The 22664-nt window shown below is 46.7% G+C and overlaps 1 protein-coding gene across 1 annotated transcript in view; it reads left to right on the top strand.

Annotated features, from left to right (window-relative positions):
* EFNB3 (ephrin B3) overlaps positions 1-21918 on the top strand; it is a 65587-nt gene extending 43669 nt beyond the window's left edge. Inside the window, exons 2-5 of the mRNA XM_087948072.1 lie at positions 6208-6500; positions 16854-16946; positions 18479-18583; positions 19891-21918. Coding sequence (XP_087804198.1) covers positions 6208-6500; positions 16854-16946; positions 18479-18583; positions 19891-20297 — 898 coding nt within the window. The 3' untranslated portion in view covers positions 20298-21918. The remainder of the gene's footprint in view (positions 1-6207; positions 6501-16853; positions 16947-18478; positions 18584-19890) is intronic.
* Positions 21919-22664: the final 746 nt, after the last annotated feature.

Genomic DNA, 22664 nt, shown 5'->3' with positions numbered 1-22664 from the left:
TTGTATTGTATTGTATTGTATTGTATTGTATTGTATTCTATTCTATTCTATTCTCTGTTCTCTGTTCTCTGTTCTCTGTTCTCTATTCTCTATTCTCTATTCTATTCTATTCTATTCTATTCCTATTCTCTATTCTATTCCACAGTATTTCTAATTCTATTCTATTCTCTATTCTATTCTGTTCTATATTCTATTCTATTCTGTTTTCTATTCTATTCTATTCTATTCTATTCTATTCTATTCTATTCTATTCTAGTCTAGTCTAGTCTAGTCTAGTCTAGTCGAGTCTAGTCTTTTCTGTTCTGTTCTGTTCTGTCCTGTCCTGTCCTGTCCTATTCTATTCTATTCTATTCTATTCTATTCTATTCTATTCTATTCTATTCTATTCTATTCTATTCTATTCTATTCTATATTCCAATATTATTCTATTCTATTTTCTGTGGGTTCGCTTCTTTTCCAGCCTGGGGAGGGGGTCTCCAACGGTAGTGGGGTCTATTACCCCATCATCTTCCACTTTTCTGGTTAGGCCTGGTGGAAATCCAGACCAACATTGTTCCACAGCAGCTGGTTGGGGAGGGGAAAAAAACAACACACACCCACAACCCAGTCCCTGTTTCCTGTCCCCCCCCCCCGCATCCTCCATCTCGCAGGCTAAGATCTGGGCAGGGTCCACATCCAAGGGAGGCGAGGGGGTGGGTGGGTGGGTGGGGTAGCAGCAGCCAGCCATACAAGATTGCTGCCTCGGCTGTTTTCTTAAGTTTGTGTTTCTTCTTCACTGCTGAGCGAGAATGCTTGAGGGCGGGAGGGGGGCGCGGCGGTCAAAGGTCCTTGTTTTCACAGCCTGGTGTTTTTGGGGGTGGGGGAGGGGTGAAGTTGCAGGGAGGGAAGAGGAGGTTCTGGGCCCATAAGCCCCAGCAGCCTCCCTGCCAGCATGGGTAAGGGTGCGATTGTGTGGTTGGCATCCGGCTTTATCCGAAAATCTCCAGGTTACAACTTGGAAACCAATGGGTCGGATTTGGAATGGCCCAGAAGAGTTGGAAGGGACCCTGGAGATCTTCTAGTCCAACCCCCTGCTTAAGCAGGAAATCCTATATTATTTCCTATGAAATGGATGTCCGATGATCTCTTCTTAAAATCAGAGCTGGCTGGTTCTTTTTGGATGGGATTTCCTTTCCGAGTGACAGAATCAAAGGGAATTAGCTTTTTTTAAATAGATAGAATCTTCTATCTATCTAAAAACGAAAGACCACTTGCGCATCATCACAAAAATCTCCAGAACCGTCAAGCCTACAAACTTGAAATTTGGCACATCTGTTCCTCTTGACTTCTAGGGGCTCCCTAAGAAAGGATTCTCCGAAATGACCCTCAGAGCATTTAGAGTATTATTATTATTATTATCCTATATTATTATTAACAGGCTCTGATGCTAAGGAGTTCTACTCCCCCTCCCCACCTGGAAAGAAATCTCTTCCAAAGGCAAAACACAAGCAGAGGAGTTTCACTTTCACTTTCACAGCAGCAACCAGCTTTAGTACAGAACAGTTGAGCTAAGCCACGCCCAGGCTCCTTGCTGTCTCCTTGCGCACACAGCAAATACTGTTTCAGTTTCCAAACAGCCCTCAACTCTCTCACACACTGACAGGACACTAGCCAGAGGAATTCCGATGGATGCTGGTAGGCAGAGGCAGATATTTTCCCCTCTTATTTTCCTCCCCTCAAAACGAAGCCCCACCGTATGGTTTCGTAGGGAAGCACAGGGATCGAGCTAGTATTTTAATAAACTTGATCATTCAGTCGACTTTTATCCCCGAATGGATGAGCTAAATTTAAAAGAACAGCCTGCCTCGAAGCAGGGGGAGGGGGAATTACAAATGGTCCTTGAGTTACAACGGTTCGTTTAGTGACCGTTCAAAGGTCCAACGGGACTGGGAAATGAGACTTACAACCGTTTTTCACACTTAACGAACCGTGGCAGCCTCTTCACGGGCACATGATCAAAATTCAGACACTTGGCAGCTGGTTCATACTTACGACAGTCGCCATGTCCCCGGGGTCACGTGATCCCCTTTTGCGGTCTTCCAAACAAGCCAGATTCACTTAATAACCATGTTCGTAATGTAACAACTGCCATGATTCACTCAACACCTGTGGCGAGAAAGGTCGTAAAATGGGACAAAGCTCCCTTAACCACTGTCTCACTGAGCACCAGAAATGTTGGGCTCCATTGTGGTCATAAGTTGAGGATTCCCTGCATTTATGAGATGTGGTCGTAAGTCGAGGACTCCCTGCATTTATTAAATATAATCATAAGTTGAGGATTCCCTGCATTTATGAAATGTGGTCGTAAGTCGAGGACTACAGGGATGCAGCCATGAGGCTTGATTGCTCTCGGAAGGTCATGGAATCCTAGAGGTGGAAGGTCATCTAGTCCAACCCCCTCCCCCCGGCTACACTGCTCAGCCACAAATCGCACCATCGTCCACCTCCATCCTCCCCACAACCCTGCTAGGTAGGCCGCCGGTCTCTGGACGAAGCCGGCCCCTCACTCCCCCCACTGCACTCCATCTCTCCTCTGCTTCCCCCTCCCTCCAGCCTGTCCCACCCCACTTATCCCCCCATGCTATTATCTCATTTGGCAGCTGATGTGTCCCAGGCGGCTCTGGGGGTCAAATGTCAACAGGTTGGAATGCTTTGGGTTTGGGGGCGAAGGGGGGGAAGCGGGTGGCCGAGGAAAGAGCCCGCTGCCTGCTGCGAGCAAGCCAGTAACCAAGAAGCTAAATTAAAGGCAGATGCAGAGGAGAATTACACGCCCCGGAGAGGGGAAAAAACACACTCTGGGTTTTCGGCTGCACCGCTCAACCATTTTTAGATTTTTGTCTGTGGGTTTTTTCTCCTCGGGCCTCCTTTGGCTAGCTTGAATCTGGAAAGAACCGCTCCGAAAACTTCCTTGAAGTTTGCATCTTCGATCCAAATGAATCCATCGGTTAAATATTTTTTTTTTGGTGGTTTTTTTTTTTAAAAAAAGACATTTCAATGGGGGAGGGGCAGGGGGGGCTTCAAAAAAAAAAATTTAACAATCGGTTCTCTGCCCGGTTGGCTGGGTGGGTGTGGCCATGATGGGCGTGGCCTAGTCGGCCTCCTGCTCCACCCTGGGAGCACTTTCCTTGACCCTCCGGGAGGGCGAACACAGCCTCCCCGGGCTCCGGAGGCTGGAAACAGGCCCATTTCGGGCCTTCTGGAAGTTCTGAGCCCCCCTAAGGGCCCTGCACTTACTTGAGATCCAAAATGGGCCTTGCAAGGGCTCCTGGGAGGGGAGGGGCAGGTTTGGGTGGGGCCAGCCAAGGGTGGGACTTGCTGGTTCGCCAAACTGGCCATAAAATTAACAACCGGTTCGCTTGAACCGGTGTGAACCGGTAGCATCCCACCCCCCCATGGGTATCTTGCAAAAAGTCTACTTCCGTGCCATGTGGATTTTGGGTTTGTTTTTTTTTCTTCTTATAAGCGAGCTGTTCTTGCTTCCAATATACCTTGCGGTTTCTGACAGGTAAGTCACTTCTGCCTCGCTAGGGTTTGTCTTTGTTTTTTGGTTTTTTTTTCTTCTATTTCACGGATTAATCTCACCTGTTCATCCAAGGATGCAACTTGGTTTTTTTTTAAAAAAAAACAAAACACCTGCCGATTGTAGATCGGAGCAAAGCGGTAGACGGAGGAATATCGGTGGGAAAAGTTGAGCAATGGCTTCTAATAGGTTGTGCAGGGTGAGCGGGAGGGTGAGTTTCTCACAGACACACACACACACACACACACACACAGCCCCGCCCCCACCCCGGATCTGATGGAGCTGAACAGGTATAACGAGGTTTTTCCATTTGAAAGAAGCTGCCACACCTGTTGGAAGGCAGGCAGGGAGTAAGGTCTGCCCAGCCACACAGCTTCACGGAGAAGCAACGTCTTTTCCCAAATGCAGGTTTTCCCTCCCTCCGAACTGAAAAGCAAAATAAAATCGGATAGGAGAGAATATTTGTAGCTCAGGGTTGAATTGAGGAGTCCTTGGGGGGTTTGAGCTAGGGGTGGTTTCCTTGCAGACGTTTCATGACCCAACTAGGGAACGTCATCAGTGCTAGAAGGGAGGAGGGGGAAGAAGAAGAGAAGAGGAGGAGGAGGAGGAGGAGGAGGACTGTAGGGTCCTTGGTGCTCTCTCAGCTGGGTGGTTTTCTTGCAGATGTTTCATGACCCAACTAGGGAACCTCATCAGTGCTGGAAGGGAGTAGAGTTTGCAGAGAAAAGAGGAGGAGGAGGAGGAGGAGGAGGAGGAGGAGGAGGAGGAGGAGGAGGAGGAGGAGGAACAACTGAGGGATACTTGGTGCTCTTTGAGCTTGGTGGTTTTCTTGGAAATGTTTCATATATAAACAGAGACCAAATCCCTTCTAGCTCTGATGAGATTCCCTAGTTTGGTAATGAGACGTCTGGAAGAAAACTACCAAGCTCAGAGAGCCCCAAGGACCCCACAGTCTTCTTCTCCTCCTCCTCCTCCTCCTCCTCCTCCTCCTCCTCCTCCTCCTCCTCCTCCTCCTCCCCCCTTCCTCCTCTCCACAACCCTCCTTCCTTCCCAGCATTGATGACGTTCTCTAGTTGGGTCATAAAACGTCTGCAAGAAAACAACCAGAGATCACAGATCGGGAGTGTTCCCACCAAATAGAATCTGGTTTGAATCCGGTTTTGATCCCTGCAGGGAAGCAGGCAAATGGCTCCTTGGGAGTTTTCCAAACAACCTCAGGTGTGTTTTCCTTCCAGGATCTCGTTCTCCTTATTTTTGAAGTGGGGATTTGGGAAAATAAATAAACAGATTTCACTGAAAACAAGAGAGAGAGAAAAAATCCCATTATTTTTTTTCCCCCATGGGAGACATTCACGGCCTTTGGTGGTAGAAAGGAGACACAGTACAAATGTCCCATTTATGTCCCAACACTTCAGAGTTATGACTCTTTTGGAAAAAAAAGGGACTTCCAACCTGTCCTCGAAGTTACGACCTTCGCACAATCACAATTCACCAGTGGCTTGGCCACTGGCTGGCATTTAGAACGGTTGTATCACTTTACACACATGGAGCTGTGTTTTGTGACCCTCCCAGCCGGCTTCCCATCAACAGAGTCAAATGGGGAAGCTAGATTCACTTAACGGCCACGTGATTCACTTAAGAACCACACGATTCATTTAACGTCCCAAGGTAAAAAAAAATCTTGGTAAAATTGGGTCTGGACACACAAATGCTCGCTTTGCGACCCCATTGGTTAGGGACTGAAAATTTTGATCATAAATCGAGTGCCACAATTGCGCCCCAAATTGATGTTGCTAAGTGAGACATTGGTCAAATTGGTTCCGTCTTATGACCTTTCTTGCCACAGTGAATCACTGCGGTTGTTAGGTTAGTCACATGGTCGTTAAGTGAATCTGGCTTCCCCTTTGAAGGTTGCAGAAGTGAATCACATGACCCCAGAATACTACAACCGCATAAATACGAGTCAGTTGCCAAGTGTCTGAATTTTGATCACGTGACCATGGCGATGCTGCGACGGTTGTAAGTATGAAAAACAGCCCTAAGTCACTTTTTTTTATTGCCGTTGCAACTTCAAACGGTCACTAAATGAACTGTTATAAGTCAAGAACTACCTGTCGCTTCCAAGTGGAATTTAGCACCTAGATTTCTCCCTGTTTGTGGAAGCTTCAACCCTGGGAGCTTTCAAGAAGGGGCTGTCAGAAATAGGGTAGGTCAGAAATAGGCTAGGGTCTCCTGCTTGGACAGGGGGGGTTGGACTAGATGACCTCCAAGGTCCCTTGTTAATCTGTAGAATCATTGGGAGTGGCTTTCCTCCAGAAGATGTGGCTGCTCCAACACTGGAGGTTTTCCAGAAGAGACTGGCGTTGGTCTGGAATGGGATAAAGTGTCCACTTTTGTAATGGGGTTGGGCTAGATGACCTCCAAGCTCCCTTCCAATTCTGTTAATCTGTAGAAACAGTGTGTGGTTTCCCTTCAGAAGTTGTGGGTGCTCCAACGCTTGGAGGTTTTCCAGAAGAAACTGGACAGCCGTTTTTTCTGGAATGGGAGTAGGGGGTTGGACTAGATGACCTCCGTGCTCCCTTCTGACTCTGTTGATCTGTTGTTAATCTCTTGTCGGGCTGATGGGCTGCTTCTCCTCTTCCCTGCAGGTTCCAGAATGAGGGGGGCTACGTCTTGTACCCCCAGATCGGGGACCGCTTGGACCTCATCTGCCCCCGCTCCGTACCCCTGGGCCCATTCTCCACCGAGGACTACGAATACTATAAGTTGTACCTGGTCCAGACCGAGCAGGCCGAGCGCTGCGAGATCCTGCGCACCCCCAACCTGCTCCTCACCTGTGACCGGCCCGAACACGACATGCGCTTCACCATCAAGTTCCAGGAGTACAGTCCCAACCTCTGGGGCCACGAGTTCAAGTCCAACCAGGACTATTACATCATCAGTAAGCCTGCTTTTGGAGGGGTGGGATTTCTTGACAGGCCGTCCTCGGCTTACGACCATTCTATTTAGTGACGGTTTCAGCCTTCTAACTGCGCTGAAAAAAAGGGGGGGGCTTAGGGCCGTTTTTCACACTTAACCACCGTTGCGACGGTCGGAATTTGGATGCTCGGCAGCTGATTCATATTTATGACGGTTTTCAAGCATCCCGGGGCTCACCCGATCCCCTTTTGCGACCCCCACCCCCCCAATGAGCGAAATCAATGGGAGTAGCCATCAGTTCGCTTAACAACTGTATGACTCGCTTAACGACTGCAGTGATTCCCTTAACAACAACACCGGCTTGCTAAGGGGAACGACTGCAGGGGGTTTAGTGAAGAAATGCGGCCAGGGAGGTGTTAAAATGGGGGCCAAAACACTTGTGGAACGACTGTCTCGCTTAGCGACAGAAATGTTGGTGCTCGGTTGTTGGTTGTAAGTTGAGGACTGATTATGTTGGGGGAGGGGGGAATTTCACCTTTAGATGAGGGGGGGTGTGCAGGGATGCCCCTCCTTTCCCCACTGGCACGGACTACAGATCCCAGAGTCCCCAGCCAGCCCGGGGGGGGGCAAAGATGGAGAATGCAGGTTCCCCCCCTCCTGCTGTGCTTCCACACCTGGCCCTCCCTTGCAAGGGCGCTGGGGGATTTGGGGAGGGGGTCTTTTCCAAAAGGGGGTGCTGGCTGTCGTGTCCTCCCCTCCCCTCCCTCTCCCCCCACCCTGTCACATCATCTCCGGCTGCCTGGGGTGGCCCTTCAGCCATCGCCATGGCAACTGTCTCCCCGCAAAACTCAGTACGACAGCCAGCGACATTGGAGCTGGTGCCACCGCGGAGGCCTGCCTGCCCAGTGTGCACATTTGCACAGGTGCGCTTATACGCGCGCGCACACACACACACACACTCACACAAAGACACCAGCAGATGCCCAAGTGCACGCCTGCCTTAGAAAGCTCCCCCCTCCTCCAAGCCTTGTGCTGTTTTGCACGTTTACACCAATGCGTATGCACGCATGTAAATCACACACACACATACACACACACACACACACACTTGCACGCTTGAGCCCAAATGCACCCCCTGCCTTTTAAGAAGGCACCACTTGCCTTATGGTAGGAAAGCAGTTTTGCCCGTTTGCACACGTGCACAAACACACGCTCATACACTGGCATACTCGAGCCCAGGTGCACAGGCACAGGTGCACCTGTGCGCTCTCACACAGGCACACAAACACACCGGCAGACTCCTGCCCAAGGGCACACCTGACGTTCAGACGCCTACCTCTCATCGTTGCCGTTTACGACTTGGCATGTTTTACACCGATGCACACACGTGCAACACACACACCCCGGCACGCTCGAGCCCAAAGGCAGCCCCTGCCTGTGAGAAGGTACCCTTGCCTTTTGGTAGGAAGGCCAATTTTGCACATTTGCATTGGCACGCATAGGTGTCTGTATTTGTATGGTCCCAAATGCACAAATACAAACACACACACACACACACACACGCATCGGCACTCTTGAGCCCAAAGGTACCCCTGCTTTTTCGATGCTTCCTTGCCTAGTAATGGCCAGGCCATTTTGTGCTACAGCTAGTCAGATAACAGATAATCAGAGTTGGAAGGGACCTTATAGGTCATCTAGTCCAACCCGCCGCCCAAGCGGGAGACCCTACACCATTTCTGACAGATGGGAGTCCAGTCCCTTCTTGAAAGTCTCAAGTGATGGCGCTCCCACAACAGTCCTCGGTTTACGACTACAATTGAGCCCAAACCTTATGTCGCTAAGCGAGACACTCCTTAAGTGAGTTCTGCCTCCTTGCCGCAGTTGGGAAGCGAATCGCCGGTGTTATTAAATCAGAGATGCGGTCATTAAGTGGATCCAGCTTCCCCCATGGACATTGCGTGGCAAGGGACTCGTATTGATGATGGTCACAGAGTCCCGGGTTCAAAGGTCACAAACGGGGGGGGGGGAAATCCCATGACCCCGGGAATGCTGCGATTGTCATCAATACGAGTCCATTTGCCAAGCATCTTAATTTCAGATCGTGGGACCCTGCAAATGGTCGTAAGTGTGAAAAATGTTTTGTCAGTCCCTTTTTGCAAGCGCCATGGTGACTTTGAATGGTCACTGAATGGAACTGTTGTAAGTCAAGGACTGCCTTTCCAACCATTCCATGTAGTGACCGTTCGAAATTACAACGGCACTGAAAAAAAAGCGATTTAGGGCCATTCTTCCACTTAATGACCATGGAAGCCTCCCCGTGGTCCTGCCATCCAAATTCGGATGCTTGGCCACCGACTCCTATTTATGATGGTCGCAGCAGCGTCCCTGGGGGAATCATCGGATCCGCTTTTGCCGACTGTATAGAAGCGGGCGAAAGTGAGCTCTTAGCAGGAATTCCAGGAGGATGGGGTCCCTGAGCATATGCAGAGTATGTTTTCCCCCACAATGGCCCACAATGGCAGCAAGAGTGGTTTGGGACAAGGTAACATGGAAATATTTGGAAGGACAGAGGAGATCTTAGCAAGAATTCCAGGACAACGCGTTCTCTGAGCATGTGCAGAGTGCATCTCCTCCCACCCACAACGGCTTATGAGAACTCCCTGCATTTGGAGCAGATTTCTTTTCAGGTGGAGAGAGGGAGTCGAACTCCTTAGCATCAGATGATAATAATAATAATAATAATAATAATAATAATAATAATAATAATAATAATAATAATAATAATAATAATAATAATAATAATAACAACAGTAACAGTAACAGTAACAATAATAATAATAATAATAATAATAATAATAATAATAATAATAATAATAATAATAATAATAATAATAATAATAATAATAATAATAATGGAAATACTCTAAATGCTGTGAGGGTCATTTGGAAAAATCCTTTCTTAGGGAGCCCCTAGATGCCAAGAGGAACATAAGTGCCAAATTTCAAGTTTGTACGCTTGTTGGTTCTGGAGATTTTGTGATGAGGGTCTTTCACTTTTATATATAGAGATTTTTTTTTGGATAGGGTAACTTACTTAATAGAGGGTGGCAATGCAGTAGACGTAATATATCTTTGACTTGAGCCAAGTGAAAAAAATAACCCATGACAAAATCAATTAATCAACATCAAAATTGGGACAGACAATTAAACGGGAAGCAGATATGCCGGCCGGGAATTCTGGGAGTTGAAGACCACCTGCTTTAAAGTTGCCAAGGTTGAAAAACACTGCCTTAAATATACGCGTTACAGATTCATATAGAATAACTGAGTTGGAAGGGACCTTGTAAGGTCATTTAGTCCAACCCTCCCCCCACCCAAACAGGAGACCCCACACCATTTCTGACAGATGGCAGTCCAGGTTCTTTCTTAAAAGCCTCCAGTGATGGAGCGCCCACGATTTCTGGTGGCAGGCAGTTCCACTAGTTAATTGTTCTTAATATCAGAAAATTTCTCCTTAGTTCTACGTTGCTTCTCTCTTTGATAGGTTTCCGTCTGTTGCTTCCTGTCCTATCCTCAGGTGGTTTGGAAAATTGGTTGACCTCCCACCCACCTCTCCTTTGGGGCAGCCCCTCAAATATTGGAAGACTGCTATCATGTCGCCCCTTGTCCTCCTTTTCATTAAACTCAACAGATTCTATTTTGCAACCATTCTTCATAAGTTGTATCCAGGAGTGGGATGCTACCGGTTGGCTCGGTTCTATAGAACTGGTAGCTCTGAAGAGCAGCAGACACCAAACCGGTTTGGTGCCTGATGCTCTTATTTGGCTCAACCGCCCACCCGGGTAAATGCTTTGCAGGGCGCAGCTGAGGTTGAAAAAGCAGGAAAGAAGAGGAATTTCAAATGCTGTGAACCCGCGCACAGCGCTTATCAACTGTCCGGGCGAAACAGCTTAGGAAATGATCTACACGCACGCACAAAACGCACTCTCACCAGGGGTGGGATTCCACCTGCCGCAGGACGGGCAAATCGCGCCACTGGCTGGCCCTGCCCCACCCTGACCACTCACTCCTTACTTGGCATGCGTGCCATCAAACTTGCCTGCTAAGTTGCTATTTTTCCTCCCCGATCATCAGCTGTTTTTACAGAATCACAGATTCATTCAGAGATCTATCTTTCTGCAATCTATTGCCTGAGTCTGCACTGAAAAATAGAAGCTTCGGTTCTAAGGAAGGCTTAGCTCTGCTTTTAGATTAGCAAGAAATCCAACGAAATCTGTTAAATTTGCATCTGTTCTGATGTGCCAGGAGATTTAGATTAGCTAGAAAGCAGGAAATCTTTGGATTTCTTGCTTTCTAGCTAATCTAAAAGCAGAGCTAAACCTTCCTTAGGACCGAAGCTTCTATTTTTCAGTGCAGACTCAGGCAATCGATGGCAGAAAGGTAGATCTCTGAATGAATCTGTGATTCTGTAAGCAACTCAATCTGCCTGCCTGCTTCGCCTCATTTTGGGTAAAAGTTGCTCTTTTTTAATAAAAAAAATTCAATATTTACATACATGGTGTGTTGTGAGTTCATTTTGTGAGTTTGCTTGCTGGCAAATTTTATGAGTTCGCTTGCAAGCAAATTTTATGTGACAGACTCAGGTAGCCGATGGCAGAAAGATAGATCTCTGAATGAATCTGTGGTTCTGTGAGCAACCCAATCTGCCTGCCTGCTTTGCCTTATCTTGGGTAAAAGTTGCTCTTTTTTAATAAAAAAAATTCAATATTTACATAAATATTTATAATAATATTTACATACAAGCCACACCCACCCAGTCACATGACCACCAAGCCACACCCACAAATTAGGCCACACCCACATAACTGGTTGTCAAGAAATTTGAATCCCACCCCTGGTTGTATCCTCCAGCTCCCTAATCATCTCTGTTGCTCTTCTCTGTATTCTTTCGAGTGTCTCAACACCTTTTTTTATATTGTGGTGACCAAAACTGGATGCAGTATTCCGGGTGTGGCCTTACCAAGGCATTATAAAGTGGAATTAACACTTCACATGATATGTATTCCCATTGTAGCTTGCTTACTCTCTTCTAATCCCTTCCTCTGCGATTTCTCCACTCTAGAAGGTAGGATTAAGAAGAAGACAAACAGTCACATCTGACTGGAGAATCCTGGGGTCTTAGCAAGGCCTTATAAAGTGGTACTAACACTTCACATGATCTTAATTCTATCCCTCTGTTAATGCAACCTGGGATTGCATTGGCTTTTTTGGCAGCCGCTGCACACTCCTGGCTCACACTTAAGTGATTGTCTACTAGGACTCCCAAAATCCCTCTCGCAGTTGCTGCTATTGAGCAAAGTTTCATCTAATCTCTATATATATATATACATTTGTTTTTTCTTGCCTAAACGTAGAAGCTTACTTTTCTCACCATTGAATTTCATTTTGTTAGATAGGGCCCCGGGTTCAAGTCTGTCAAAATCCTTCTTGAATCTATCTTCTGAGGTGTTGGCAAGGAGGAGGACAGGGGAGGGGAGGAAGAAGGGAAGAGAGGAGAAGAGAAGGGGAGAAAAAGAAAGAGAGAGTGAGTGAGTGAGAGAGACAAGGAAGAAGGGAAGGAAGGGAAGGAAGGAAGGCAGAAGAAAGAGGGAGAGACAAAATGAAAGGAAGAAAAGAAGAAGAAAGAAAGAGAAAGAAAGAAGGAAGAAGAAAAAGAGAGAGAAAAGGAAGGAAGGTAGGAAAGAAGGAAAGAGAGATGGGAAGCAGAAAAGGAAGAAGCAAAAGAAAGAAAGAGAAAGGAGAAAGAGAGAAGGAAGGAAGGAAGAAAAAGAAAGAAAGAAAGAAGCAAGGAAGAAGTAAAAGAAAGAGAAAGAACAAAAGAAAGAGAGAGAGAGAGAGAGAGAAGGAAAGAAAAAGGAAGAAGAGAAAGAGAAAGAAAAAGAAGGAAGGAAGAAAAAAGAGAGAAAGAAAAGAGGAAGGAAGATGGGAAGCAGAAGAACAGGAAGGAAGGAAGAAGCAAAAGAAAGAGAAAGAAAGGAAGAAGAAAAGAGAGAAAGAAAGAAGAAGGAAGGAAGGAAGGAAGGAAGGAAGGAAGGAAGGGAGTGTAGTCTTTTGGGGCGTCGACTGTTCCTGCCAGCCAAAGTCAAGGCACGCAATGGAATTAAAGTGTGTGTGTGTGTGTATTGTGGTGACCAAAACTGGATGCAGTACTCCAGATGCAGCCTTACCAAGCCATTGTAAAGCGCTAGTAACACTTGATGGGTGATCTTGATTCAATCCTTCTGTTCACGCAGCCCAGGGATTGCCTTGGCTTTTGTCTCGTCTCTCCGCCAAGAGTTACGGGCTGCGAGCAAGAGCCGCGCGCGGAGGAAAGGCTCAGCCATGGCAACCTGGTGTAATGTCACCGCGGCCTGATTGCGAATCAAATTGCAAAAATGTCCTCCCCCCACCCACCCGTATCTGTTGGCAAGGGTAGTGGAGCTTCTCCGGGTTTTCGCCTTCCTTAAGACAATCCGTGTGTGTGTGTTTGTGTGTGTGTGTGTGTGTGTGTGTGTGTGTGTGTGTGTTTATGAACGACCGATTTGGATGGATAACTAAAAAGGCGCTCCCTCCATCCGAGTTCCCTCCTGCAATAATTTAACCATTTATTAGCACCGCTTTGTAAATCCCTTAGTAAGGCCACATCTGGAATGACGCATCCGGTTTTGGTCCCCACGTTACAAAAAAAAAGATGTTGGAGACTTTGGAAAAGGTGAAAAGAAAGAGCAACAAAGAGGATTAAAAGGCCTGGAGACTAAAAACATACCAAGAACCATTGCAGGAATTTGGGGATGGCCGTTCTAGAGAAAAGAAGGATTTAGAGGGGGACATGATAGCAGTATTTTCCATTATTTTTGAGGGGCTGACCCAAAGAAGAGGGGGGTCTATTCTACAAGAGAAGAGAGAATAGAATAGAGAAAAGAATAGATAATAAAATATAGAATTAGAATACAAAATAATAGAATAGAATGAATAATAAATGTAAAATTAGATTAGAATAGAAAATAAAATAAAATAAAATAGAGGGATGGAGAATAGAATAGAATAGAATAGAATAGAATAGAATAGAATAGAATAGAATAGAATAGAATAGAATAATAAAATATAGAATTAGAATAGAATAGAATTAATAATAAAATGTAAAATTAGATTAGAATAGAATAGAAAATAAAATAAATAAAATACAGGCATAGAGAATAGAATAGAATAGAATAGAATAATAAAATATAGAATTAGAATAGAATAGAATAAATAATAAAATGTAAAATTAGATTAGAATAGAATAGAAAATAAAATAAATAAAATAGAGGCATAGAGAATAGAATAGAATAGATTAGAATAGAATAGAATAGAATAGAATAGAATAGAACAGAAACTAGGATAGAATAGAATAGAATAATAAAATATAGAATTAGAATAGAATAGAATTAATAATAAAATGTAAAATTAGATTAGAATAGAAAATAAAATAAATAAAATAGAGGCATAGAGAACAGAACAGAACAGAACAGAATAGAATAGAATAGAATAGAATAGAATAGAATAGAATAGAATAGAATAGAATAGAATAGAATAGAATAGAATTCTTTATGAGCCAAGTGTGATTGGACACACAAGGAATTTGTCTTTGGTGCATCCGCTCTCATTGCACATAAAGAAGAAATAAAATACATTCATCAAGAATCATAATTAGAATAGAATAGAATGGAATGGAATGATAAAATATAGAATTAGATTAGATTAGAATAGAAAATAAAAGAATAGAATAGAATAGAATAAATTTATTGTCACTTTGAATATACACTAAATGGCATACATTAAAAATGAAATTTCGCTGCACATAGCTCTTAAAGGGCTACCACCTCCAATTTTACTACATAAACATGACAAGATAAGTAAATAAATAAACACCAAATTAGGCCCATTATGGAAGTTTTTAAGAAGAGATTGGAAAGCCATTTGTCTGAGACGAGTTCATAGCAACCTCACTTAGACTTATATACTGCTTCCCGGTGCTTTTTCAGTCTCTAAGCGGTTTACAGAGTCAGCATCTCGCCCACCCCCCGCCAACAATGTTGGGTCCTCTTTAAGGTCTTGGGGTCAGACCAGAAGACCTCCAAGGTCCCTTTTCAGCTCTATTCTGAGTCTGATTCAACTCGGTGGTATGTTGGCAGTGTCCCTCTTCCTCATTCCTTGCGCTCCCAAGTCAGCCCCGCCGAAGGCCTGGCCTGCTCCGTCCTGGCATTACCTTAGATGTGTCTGGCTTGGCCCCGGATGCCCGGGTGAGGTCTTCGGAGCCAGGATGAGGCCGGCATTGGCACAGGGCCTGTCGGGACGGCCCAGCTGGCACCCGGCTTCCTGGGAGAGCCGCTGCATGAAATCCACCTGGGGGAATATTGCCGTGGCTCGTTCACGCGGGATCTTTGTCCGGACAAATATTAAATTGCTTGTTTAAATATTAAAATGGCCCTGCGGCCGTCAGGCGGGGTGGCAACGGAGCCAGGCGGGGTGGTAGGGATGTGCATTGGAGCGGCTGGCAGGTTGACTTAGCCAGGCTGGGAAAAAAAAACAGATTTTTTCTGGAGAGATAAAGGACTGTTTGTCCTTTTTTTGGGATGGGGAAATCTCATCTTTTATCCTTCCCAGATCACAGCCATGGTTATGCAAATGGGACTCCGCCCATATTTGACATGGCAGCCATCTTGACTTTTTTGACACCTCCCCCCATCCTGAGGTCACACGGTCCCCTTTTGCGACCATTGGGCAAGCCAAAGTCCGCGGGGAAGCCAAATTCACTGAACAAATGTGTGACTTGCTGAACAACCGCAGTGATTTGCTTAGCAACGGTGGGGCAAAATGGTTGTAAAATGGTTGCAAAACTCTCTCTCGATAATGAATGTCTTGCTTAGCGATGTAACTGTTGGGCACCGTTATGGCCATAAGTTGAGCACTTGCTGTTCCAACTCACGTGGGGCTCGATTTATTTAATATAAGCTGAATGGGGCAAAAGTCCCTTGACTACAAATGTCTCGCTTAGCGACATAAATATTGGGCGCCATTCTGGCCGTAAGTTGAGGGCTCCCTATTTCAAGGAAAAAGGAGAGGTAGGGGCTTGAAGGATAAAATTGAAAACGTCAATACAGGAAATCCTTGACATACGACCACAACTAAGACCAAAATGTTTGTTGCTAAGCAAGACAATTGTGAAGTGAGTTTGGGCCTCTTTTACTATCCTTCTGGCCGCAGTTGTTAAGTGAATCACCACAGCTGTTAGATTAGTCACCCAGTCGTTAAGCGAATCTGGCTTCCCACGGACTTTTCTTGTCGCAAAAGGGGACGCTGCGATAAATGTCATAAATACGACTGTCATAAATACGAGTCAGTTGCCAAGCCTCTGGATTTAGGTCACATGACCTTGGGGGATGATGCGATGGTTGTAAGTGTGAAAATCTCTTTTTTTAAAGTGCTATTGTCAGTTTGAACAGTCACTAAACAGACCGTTATACATCGAGGACGACCCGCATTACAATTTTTTAAAAATCTTTAAAACTTTTTTTGAAACAATAACAGAGCCCGTAAAAAGCATGAAAACAGTAAAAAAAAACAAAAAATTAAAACGTCTTATTTGAATGCATGCAAGGCAAGATTTGCGACCGGAAATGTAGTCATAAAACCGAGGAATTGCCGTATTTCAAAGCAGCTGAAGATCAGGGACGTTGAACTCAATTCCATTGAGGGGCGCATCAGGGCTGTGGTTGACCTCAGGGTGGGGGGGCGTGGGTGTGGCAGACTGGGTGGGTGTGGCCAACTGGGTGGGCGTGGCCAGCTTAAGGCCACTCCCCAAACTGGGTGGGCGTGGTTCTTCTTTGCATTGGGTAGACCAGGGGGGTCAGCAATCTTAAACACTCAAATGAGCTGTTTGGAGCCATTTCCCACAGAAAATAAAACATCAGGAGTCCCAAAACCTGACTATTTCCTGAGCGGCCACAAAACAAACATATGTAGTTGAATTAAACGCTCTGTTTTCTTCTGAAACTTTTCGTTTCTTGGATTTAACCATGGGGGTGTCAAAAAGCTCAATAAATCACGTGCCAGCAGGTGTCGCACATTGGTCGTTGTGACACATACTTTGAGCAATGGAGCCATAGCAGAGGGGATGAAAGAGCCACATGCGACTTTAAAGCTGACCCCTGGGGTAGGCCGGGCCGAAGGGTCTTGTGTTGGATATCCCTGTCTTTCTAGATGGGTCTCCAAGGGTGAGTCCCACCAACAGTCTGATTGCAGTAGTCTAACCCAGGACGGGCGTTAATCTCAAACTCTTCTGTGTCTCCCGCAGCCACCTCAGACGGTACCAAGGAAGGCCTCGAGAACCTGAAAGGCGGCGCCTGTCTGTCCAAAGGGATGAAAGTGATGCTAAAAGTCGGACAGCGTAAGTGGTCCGTGGGGGAGGGGGGGGTAGGACACGCTACCACTGGTGGCTGTGTAGAAGGGGGGTAAAAGTGACCTATGGAGGCTGGGAAATCTGGGCCTCGCTCAGGGGGAGATGAGACAGGTGGTGGGACGCCCGTTGTGTTGGAGGAGACCCAATTCCTTTGACCAGAAGAAACGCAGGGCAGTAGTTCTCAAACTCACCAGTCTGAAGATGGCTGGACTTCAACTTCCAGAATTCCCCTGCGTCATCGCTTGGCAACCACCTCATATTTAGGACCGTCCTACAGTCACATGACTGTGATTTTGGGCAGGTTTTTTTTGTTTGGCCTGTTTCCTGCATTAACGTCCAGTTATGTCCAGCCAAAGGAAGAAAACTTAATGTCCACCACAAAAATGTCATAGAGTGCAGTCACACCATGACCCATTTAACGACAACATGATTATAATCCTAGGCTTGGTTCCATTCCTAGTTCGAGGACTTCCCGTATGTTTGGTTTGTTAAGGCAGCTGCGTCCTTCGCACGACAGGATCGGCTTTGTGTAGAGTAAGGAACGACGCGAACGACGCTTGGTTGGTGTGGCGCGTGAACACAGCTTGCTTAGTTTTGGCATCGTAGGGGAGTGACTACACACACAAAAAAATCTAGGCCAAAGCTCTTGTTTGAACGGGGTTAAGATGGTGACGGTAACTGTGTCATCGATGCCATGCCCTCAGTCAGTGGTAGGATGCAAACTTTTTTACTACCAGTTGTCAACTCATAAAACATTCCTATGCCTGTTTTAGTAGTTGCCACAATAAAAAAAAAGGGGGGTGGAAGGAAATCTGGAAGAATAGTTTGAAAGCAAAAGAACATTCCAACTCTTATCTTTAAAAGATTGTAACTAAGCTACCAGAGCTTTTGCCTGGGGAATGGATTTAATTGGAGAACGTGATGGATGACACCCAGCCCGTGAAAGTGCTCAATTGGAGAATCTGGTTTATGAGACACCCAGGAGGGAGGGGGGTGGGGAAAAACAGGGTTACAGGTGACTAAATTACATATGTCAGAGTTGGCTTCATACAATGCCAGTACGTCGCCTCTAATGAATCCTTTTTTGAAGTTTGGCTCGAGAATCATGATTTCATTAGGGCGATTACTGGAATCCTATCAGAACTTGATTCGCGCAAGTGCGCAGCAGTCAAAAACCCACCAATTTTGAGCTTCGAGCAGCTGAGGTGTGGCCATCTAGTCTGCCGCGCGAATCAGCCAAGACCAAGACCAAGGAAGCAAAGGACAGAAAAGGGTGGGTGGGCATGGCTAACTGCTCACCATTGCAACCTGTTCACTAGAACCAGTGCAAACCGGCAGCCTCCCACCGCTGCCCTTGGCGCCTGGTCATAGAACGAGCAGCACTTCGAATGGGTAGACGTGGTGTTTTTTTGACCCACTCACCTGTTGGGTACCCAGGAGGGGGACTTGGGGCGCTATGTTGTGGGGTATGGTGTGCCTCTTCCTGCTTGGATTGCCCTTCTTTGCCCCACATTCCCCAGATCGCAACACGGGTTCCAAATCCCAGAATTCCATGCCTGCCACACCTGCGGAGAAGGACCGAGGAACGCCAGGTGCCGCTGAACCCAACAAGGAGATGGTCCCAGGTATGGCCCTTTTCCCATTCCCCACCCCTGGCGATTTCTCTCCCGCCCCCTAACATTGGCACACCTTCAAAGAGGGCGTGGCAACTGCCGTCACCCTAAGCCAGTCGAGTTAACCATCTGCTGTCTGGCAAGAAGTCTTCTATCGTAATGTGGGATCCGAATATTCCCACGGAATCTTTCTACGTTTTCTCAATGTCCTAGACCTCTTCCTCCTTTCCTTTCTCTCTTCCTCCCATTGCATGCTGTCCTCAATGAACAACCGTTTGCATAGTGACTGTCCAAAGGTATGACAGTCCTGAAAAAAGTGACTTGTGACTGGTCCTCACACATACAACCATTGCAGCTTTCCCGTGGTTACATGATCAAAATTCAGGCAACCAGCATATATTTATGATAGTTGTAGTGTCCTGGGGTCGTGTGATTGCCGTTTGCAAACCTTCCCAGCTGGCTTTTGACAAGTAAAGGGGGAGGCTGGATTTGCTTAATGACCACATGACCCACATAATGACTGCAGGGATTCGCTCAACATCTGTGGCAAAAAAAAAAATCAGGCCAAATTTGCTTGCTTAGCCATGCTTAGAAATGTTGGGCTCAATTGGGTCATACAGCCCTCGACTTAATGACTGTGATGAAGCTGGAATTTTTATTAGCAATGCAAGTTCCCGTCCCGTTTGTGGTCGTACGTGGAGGATTACGTGTATTCCTCTCAAGGTGCTGAGCCAAATTTTTCCATGAATGCTTGGCATATAACAAATAGGAAGGTGAGGGAAGGAACTCAGTTGTAGTTGGAGTGGAGAAGAAGGCTGTTATCTCCAAAGAAGCACAGAACCCATGTTCCATAGCGTAGCACGCCTTCATGTCAGCTGAGATTGGAGACGTAACTGGGGCAAAAACAGTGGGTCAGCCTTCGTTCCTGTTTCCTATCTCAGCCTAGATATTTTGGTGAGCCCAGTCAGGAAAAAATTGGGGGGACCTGCAGGTTCCCGTTGCCCTCCCCCTTTACCAGGCGCAAAGAAGAGAGAATTGGAGGGGGCATAGCCGGGTGTGATGGATCTTGAAATCTGAACGATCCCTCGGAGGCTGTCCCAGGCAGATTTCCACAAGGCAATTAGCTCTATTAATCAGAGTCGACAGACAGGAACGTTGTGCTGAGCAGGCAGTTGCTCCTTTGGGATGTCACAATGCGCGGAACAGTTTTCAACCACTTGTACAAATTGTGAGGAAGTGTTTCCCGTGTCCTCTAAAACCATGGTGGTCTGTTGGCTGTGTCGGATTAAGAGTAATGCTCATTTCCCTCTGCCTCATAGGACCCGCTTCTGGAAACACGACCGGGAAAGTGGGGGGCGAGAACGGCCCGTTGCCGCAGTCCAATGTACCCATCATTGCTGGTGCTGCCGGAGGAGCAGCGTTTGTGTTGCTGGTGGCAGCGGCTGTGACGGGGGCCCTGTGTTACCACCACCACCGGGCCAAGCACAGCGAGTCGCACCACCCGCCATTGTCCCTCAGCACCCTGACCAGCCCCAAGCGAGTCGGGGGTGGAGGAGGCGCCAACAACAACGGCTCTGAGCCGAGCGATATCATCATCCCACTCAGGACTTCAGACAGTGCGTTCTGCCCGCATTACGAGAAGGTGAGCGGCGATTACGGTCACCCGGTCTACATTGTGCAGGAGATGCCACCGCAGAGCCCGGCCAACATCTACTACAAAGTATGAGGCGCGAGGTGGCTCAGCTGAGCCTCCGTAGGCAGCCTTTGGAGCTCTGCGGTGGGCAGGCAAGGACTCGGATCAGACGGGACACAACAAGACATTACCCTTCCTGCCTGTTCTCGTTCGCCTCGGATGCTGCGCACAGAAGGGTTTGATGCATAGGTGCCTCATTCACCTCCAGTTATTTTGGGGGGGGGGGAACACCCTGGAACTGATACGGCCGTTGTCACAAGGGAGGCCGGGACACCTCTCTCTCTCTGCGGATCCAGAAACATGGGATGCAACTCCTGTCTGATCACGTACGAGCGAATTTTATCGCGACCCGCCCTTCCCCGTCAATTCCACGGCGAGGTCCAGCCGAACTGTGAAAGTTTGGCTCCCACTCGGTGCGTGTCCACCTGCCAAAACAGATTTGGGAGTGGAAGACACACGTACCGCCCTGGTTTCTTTTGCAATAATTCAATCTGATTGCCTTGTCCAGTCTCTCTCTCTTTCTCTTCTCCCTTTGACAGCTTATTCATGGGCCGGCGCTGATAAGGTTAGACATATGGGGAGGGGGCTGTTTAAAAGCAAGACCCCCCAGTGCTCTAAAAGGTTGCATTTGTTGTTAGTGCCACAAATCAAAACAAGGAACGGTGCAGGTCTGCCTTATTCCCACCACCATCGTGTGACCCTCCCCCCGGGCAGCATTTCAAATGTGTTGTTTTCGTTTTCGTTTCGTTTTTTAACTTTGAAAGTTCACACTCTTTTTTCTTTCTTTTTTTGCAATGTTGTATCTGCAAGATCTCTCCTTATTTTTCTCCCATGGTGTTCCTTCAGGGGTTGTAGCCCTGCCGACAATGGGACTCCTCCTTCCCTACTTGCAACCCTCACCCCAAATTTGCCAGCTCCCCGTCCGATACAGACAAATGCGTACATCTTCACGATGCACGTGTGAATCAGGGTGATGGGAGGAGAATCCTTTTCCTTCCCCACGTTTGGATTGGGAACTGGCAACAGAGTAACCCTGTAGGTTGGAGACTGTTGCTGGGAAGAGGAGATCCTGGTTTGTTGATCCATCGGCAACCATTTTGAAGTCTTCGATGGTTCCGTTGCTCGAAGGAGAAGGCAAACAAAATGGCCGACTTCCCCACCCATCCTCATTCAGAAGTAGGGGAAGAGGAATTCCTCCAAATTTTTAATGTCTCTCTCCCTTTTTCTCCCCCTCCCCGCTTCTCATGCCCCTTCCTCCTCCTTCCCCCCCCCCCCTCACCATTAGGGACAGGATTTTCCCCCAAATTTTGATGGAGTTTTGACGAAGTGGCAACCTATTGTGTGTGATGTTTAGTGGCACGCCGAACAAGGCGGGACTTCTTGTGTTAGACTGGGGAAACGTACGTGGGTCAACTTTCCTGCTTTTTTCAGGGGAAACTGTGGTTTTTTTCAGCTTTAATAGACTTTAAACTTTTTGGGGGGTTCTTTTCGTTTCGATTTTTTTAATCGGAAAAGTTTTCTTAGCTTTCTTGGTGAACATTTTACTGTTGGACATTGTTGATTATACATGTTCTTGTGCAAACTGGTCTCGGACTCTTCTGGTTATTTCCTACGACGACCTCCCATTAAAACAAAAAACAAAATTAAAAACAAACCACAAAACCACCTGTTCTTCTCTTCGTACTGTACACCCCCGTGGACTTTTGGGGATTTCGATGGTCTTGTCCAGGGTAGAACTGTACAGTTGGGATCATTTGGTCTCCGCTGGACAGTGGAAAGAACACCGAGCGACGGGGATATCTCCAGATTTTTTTTGGGGGGGTTGGAAAATAAAAAGCAAAACAAATTGCACGGCTGAAAGTTCGGCTTGGGTGGGTTGTTCAGGGACACATGGATTTGTAGAAGGGGCGGTGCAGAGACATGTGGGGGCTGGGTAGGGGTGTACCTCGGCCCGAGAGCCAGCAGATCATTTGGGAGGTGCACCTTTTTTTTGGGTAGTGGTGGGAGGCTGAAGGCCTGAAGGCCCAGAAGAAAGCCTTCTGCACATGTTCAAGGCTGGAAATTGAAACAAGAGCAAACAAGTTCGTTAGCTAGTTAATTAGTTTACTTTATTGTCATTGCACCTCGTACAACGAAATTAAATACCACCTTCAGTGTACGTTATGAAAATCACCACAAACACACATCCTTCACATTCTGTACGTTGAACTGAGGGGTGACGGGTGGAGAGAAATCACTGGAAAAAAAACATCCTAGAAAAGAAAATCCTCGAGGGGGGAAAAAAATGGCATTCTTTGAAACAAAGCTTTCCTTGATGGTTGGGGAAGAAACCAGCATGTAGTTGACAGTGTTTGTTTGCTGAAACGGCCTCAAAATCAGCTGATCCAAAATGCAAGCGGA

Source organism: Notechis scutatus, chromosome Z (genome assembly GCF_049901735.1).
Source record: "Notechis scutatus isolate UNSWTSFEM ecotype Mainland chromosome Z, rNotScu1.2, whole genome shotgun sequence".
Lineage (NCBI taxonomy): Eukaryota > Metazoa > Chordata > Lepidosauria > Squamata > Elapidae > Notechis > Notechis scutatus.
The sequence above is the reverse complement of the archived record's forward strand: the minus strand, read 5'-3'. Positions and strand labels throughout refer to the sequence as shown.